The sequence below is a fragment of the Montipora foliosa genome, chromosome 9, assembly GCF_036669935.1.
Source record: "Montipora foliosa isolate CH-2021 chromosome 9, ASM3666993v2, whole genome shotgun sequence".
Lineage (NCBI taxonomy): Eukaryota > Metazoa > Cnidaria > Anthozoa > Scleractinia > Acroporidae > Montipora > Montipora foliosa.
In genome coordinates this window covers 12,659,878-12,664,877 of record NC_090877.1, presented here as the reverse complement: position 1 = coordinate 12,664,877, position 5,000 = coordinate 12,659,878, and the positions used below count along the sequence as shown (strand labels likewise).

Sequence of the window (5,000 nt, the reverse complement as noted above, 5' to 3'; positions counted from 1 at the left end):
TTCCTTATTTTTCAAGTCTAAGGCGTTTCTCTGTTCACGTTGTGGTAGTAGTAGTAAAACTTTATTTAAACAGGGTAGCCCATTCAGCTTAAAGACTGGTATCCATAGGGGCCCTGTATAAATAACATCAGGTTAAAAACAACAATTTATGTACATAGACTAAAAACTTTCTAACTATACGTTAAAGAATTAAACCACTAAGAACTATTACGATAATAAAAACCCTTTTGCACGGCGGCAGAAAGTCTGTATGTCTTTGACTTTCGTTATGTCGGTGGGCAGCTCATCGAAAATTTTTGCTCCACTAAAAAGAAACGTGTTTTTCCCAAAATTTGATTTCACCATACTTAACAATAACCTACTGCTCTGCCTTGTAGAATAGCTATGAATGTTCGAAAATCTAATAAAAAATGCTAAAAAATAACTTGGAGCTAATGAATTCAGACGTTTTAGTGCTTAGTTTTTTTGATACAATTTGATCACTTGAGGTTAAGAAAGTACCTACCAACACAGGCTCCCTGTCTGAACGACATTAGTGGACAAAATGAACTCCTTACATGACGACTCTTGTGCTCAATGGAGAATGATTTCTTTAACTTCAAACTGCCTATGTCATCAACGACTCTAATGTAAATGACACAAGACAGAGTAGTACGTTAATAAAACAGCTCATGTACCCAAACAAAACGGACGGTGAAATAACAATAAGCTATTAAACCACCGCCTATATGTCTGCGTTCGCAGGCTAAGCACCGCCCAGAATGTCATCGTTTTTCGCGCCTTGTACTTACAGCGCCAGATTTTTTTACGGGGACATAATAATTTGCATGTTAAGAACTAGTCGCCGATGATTGGTCAATAGATTTATGGGTGCGTCGTCTTGGTGCCACGCCCCGGAAACGAATCCAGAGGTAGCGCTATTGTTTTCATTTTTTTATTCTGCATCTCTTTTTTTTTTTTTTATTTGCAACAATACAAGAGAATACAATGCTTACGAACAGTACACTGACTACTTACAGCACTAGCTCTATTTACATGATGTTACTCTAATTTTAACAGTGTTTGAATTACAACGACTAACAAATCTACACGACTAACAAATACAGTGAAGACAGTACTACTAACACATGCAGTGACGACAAAGGGCAAAGAAAAAAAAGAAGAAAAATAGATAAATATCATTACAGCTTGAAGTTGCACTATGGAGGCATCAAAAACAGGGAAAAGGCATGTGGTTCACTACAGGTAATGTAAGATATGCACCTGACAGGAGATTTGAAAGAAACTAATGGGTAGGAGATAAATACAGATAGGTGAAGAAATATACTAATATTAATTAGATCCTCATATATCCTGCAAGAGGTTTCCATTTCTTTGTGTCTCCACTTTTTATTTCTATTTCATATCGTGATTTTAAAGTGCGTATGAAATGTGTAAGATTTGGATGGCCTTCTTTTGTCTTAGCGAGCCATATGTGATATCGTGCTAAGAGAAAGCAATAATTTATAAGAAGTGCGAATTGAGAGATATCTGGCCTCAGACCCAAAGCAGTAGTATTTGTCAAAGCATAATCCCTAGGAAGTACATAGACCTAGGGATTTAACCTTGTCTTTTGGCCATTTGAGTTCTTTTCCTGATAACAAAATTTTATCATTTCCAACACTTGCGCCGATCCATAGAGCTTCAGTTTTCTTATCATTGAGTCTGAGGCCAGAGACTTTGCTGAAATCGTCAAGCATTGCGAGGGATGAAAAAAGAGATTCGCGTGACCCGTCTAATATAAGTGTTGTGTCATCGGCATACTGACTTAAATTAATTTCCACATTATTTACAGAGATTCCCTTTATATTAGTATTTTTTCTAATTGCCATGGCAAGCACCTCTGCTGATAGGATAAATAAATAAGGTGAGAGCGGGCAGCCTTGCCTAACACCTCGTTGAATCTCAAAAAAATTACTTGCCCATCCATTATTCAGAATACAGCTTTCAGTATTACTATACAGGGTTTTCACCCAGTTAATCAATGAAGCACCAAATCCGTAGAAACTTAGTGTGTCATGTATGAAGGACCATTCGAGAGAATCAAATGCCTTTTCAAAGTCAATAAAAAGTAATAGGCCCGGGATATTCTTTTCTGTGGCGTATTGGATAATAGAGTCGATAAGTCTGATATTTTCGCCTATGAATCTGTCTTTCAAGAATCCTGTTTGATCATGATTGATAAGGTTTGGAAGTACTAGTTTAATTCGGTTTGCAATAGATTTTGCTGCGATTTTATAGTCAGTATTCAAAAGGGTAATAGGTCTCCAATTTTTGATGAAGTACAGTTCCGCATCTTTTTTTGGAATTAGTTTAATCACCCCTCGTCTTTGCGTCACTGAAAAGCAGCCAGAGTCTAAAGCATAGTTGAGTGCCGAAATTAAAAAAGGAGAAATGTCTTTCCAAAAAACTTTATAAAATTCGGCAGGAAGTCCATCTGTTCCTGGCGTTTTGTCGGACTCCATCTTCTTCAGGGCTTCGAGACATTCCGTTTGAGTTAAGGGGCCTTCACATAAAATTTGTTCTTCATTCGACAAAGAAGTGGAGTTCACTTCAGAGAAGAATGTAGACTGGAGGCTGTCGGGTTTTTTTGACGTATAAAGGTTTTTGTAGAAAGCGGTACATTCAGATAAGATATCTCTATCTGTGGTGACGAAATCAGTGTCATTAATTTTTAATTTTTATTCTGCATCTCGGCATTTGATAGACGCATGCGCAAATTTCATTGAGCTCTAACGCTTATCATTGTATGTGGTTTCCAAATGGTTTTGCTAGAAGCAGACAAGTAAAGAATTTGTTTAAAAAACGACGAAACCTTTGAGTTTGCAAAACACGTTTCGACAGAAACTTCTGCCATCCTCAGTTAGTCAGAAGAGAAAGCGAAGGAGCCTCCATCGCTGTGTTGAAGCTGAATTTATAAATTCAGCTTTCATCGCTTTGTATTCTGACGAACTGAGGATGGCAGAAGTTTCTGTCGAAGCATGTTTTACAAACTCAAAAGGTCTCGTCGTTTTTTATAATTTCTTTATATGTGGTTTCCATGAGGAATTCACCGCTGTCTACAACTAGTATCATCACGGCCTCGGGGTGTATCATGTGTCCACATTTGAAAAACACATCGATGCCGTCAGATATAAGAACAGTATGACTTACCCATAGAGACAAAGTAAGTTGATAGCGACATTGACGAGGAGAACTGGGTCTCTTGCCTCACGATTCATCCAGCTGCGATATGAGATCGATGTTACAGGACTGCCTTCCGCTATGGACATGCTGAGAACGCAATTAAGCAGGTTACAATGAACGGAGCAAGGCTATAGACCCAGTATATTATGATATGGTATATTATACGGCTTCAAGGTAGAAACATTGTTGCACGAAAAATTGTTGGTGCATGATGTTCTGCAACCTCGTTCCCAGGGTCTATATTGTAACCGGCGGTTTTAAGAGAGACCCTGGGAACGAGCTTGGTAGTTCTGTTAATACTGCATTATAAGGGACTTGAAGATCTACGACAGCGTTGTCGACGAAAACGCTACAAAACAAAAATATAATTGGCTAAAAGAGGAAAAAAATGTGCACATATGCATGCGGTACTCTACAGGTTTTGACCACAAAGTTAGCAATGTGACCCCTTTTAGCCCCTATTTTTACTCTGAAAGCGCTCATACCAATTTATTTTCAGGATACTTCGCCCGCATTGTGCGACGCGAACGAAATGGAATAATCACAAAAGACTTAAGCTCGGTTACACCTTGCAACATTGTTAGAAGGACACGTCCCAAACAATGTTGGATACGCATATAGCATTGTTGGAAACACGTCACGTTAGTCTTTGCAATACAACATTGTTGAAAGGGCGGCTACACGCTTCAACATATGTTGTATGTTGGAGAAATGTTTGATCGAAATCAAAACATTCTTCCAACAACATTCTTCCAATGGTGAACAAACTTCATCAAACATGCATGCTACACGTTCTAACGTTGTTGATCCAACAAATGTTTAATAACAATACTTGAACGTATAGCCGGGGCTTTACGATCATGAATTTTTCAGTTATATCTTGGGGTGACGTTTTCGTCGACGTAGCCATCGCAAAATTAATAATCTTAAAGCACCGGAATGAGTCTAAACCAATATTTTTTTTTCTAATTTTGTAGTATAGTCAACAATTAAGTTACTGCCCTTAGGACGCGCGTACGACTAAAAGTGACAGGTTGATAGCCCATCTTTTAACATGGAATCTTCAATTAAAACTGAGTAACAGTGACCTTTCGTTCCCTGTAGAATTTCGTGAAGATCCAAATGGAAGGACAGAGCCGTGAAACAGTCACGTACCGTTTTGTTTTTTGGAGTCTTCCAGAAGCCACATCGAAACAAAAAGAATAAATGGATCCCTGAAATTTAAATAAATACAGTTATATACCCCATATAAAGGTATGGAAATACAGGTATTATGCCTTTCTGTGCGAATTCAAGGGCCGCAATGTAAGGCCAGCGTTTGTTGTCACTAGTTCAAAATACTGAATAACTTTTATAAAGTTTTTTTTTTTGGCAGCAGCAGATTTTTCAAGAAACGAACTTTGCAGAACGCTAGTTCTTTCGCATTCTTTATTTACTTCCGTCAGCGAATGTTCATAAATGATCATACAAATTGAATCACGGCTGGTACCTTTTCATCTCCGACCCAAACTAAAACACCCGACGAGTCAAACTCCACGGACTTGACACCGGCTGACACCTTGGCACTCCCACCCTGCAAAAATGGGAAAATTCGGCGTTACATACAGATAATAATACATTCAGGACATTGTAATATTCGATCCACGATATTATTGATAATATGAAATTATCAAGGATAGAGGAGTCGGTCTGGACATTTCTTCCTTGCGCGCATAATCCACCGGAGTCCCTTCTACGCACCCGTGGGCGAATATCAAAGAAGGCTGGGGAGAAGT

At 38.4% G+C, this 5,000-nt stretch overlaps 1 protein-coding gene across 1 annotated transcript in view; it reads right to left on the bottom strand.

The window, feature by feature from the left end:
• Positions 1 to 5,000, bottom strand: part of LOC137969684 (WD repeat-containing protein 13-like) — a 20,213-nt gene that overhangs the window by 4,013 nt on the left and 11,200 nt on the right. Inside the window, exons 10-13 of the mRNA XM_068816016.1 lie at positions 4,715 to 4,798; positions 4,381 to 4,439; positions 3,193 to 3,312; positions 506 to 624 (exon numbers count right to left, since the gene is read on the bottom strand). Of these exons, the coding sequence (XP_068672117.1) occupies positions 506 to 624; positions 3,193 to 3,312; positions 4,381 to 4,439; positions 4,715 to 4,798 (382 nt within the window). The remainder of the gene's footprint in view (positions 1 to 505; positions 625 to 3,192; positions 3,313 to 4,380; positions 4,440 to 4,714; positions 4,799 to 5,000) is intronic.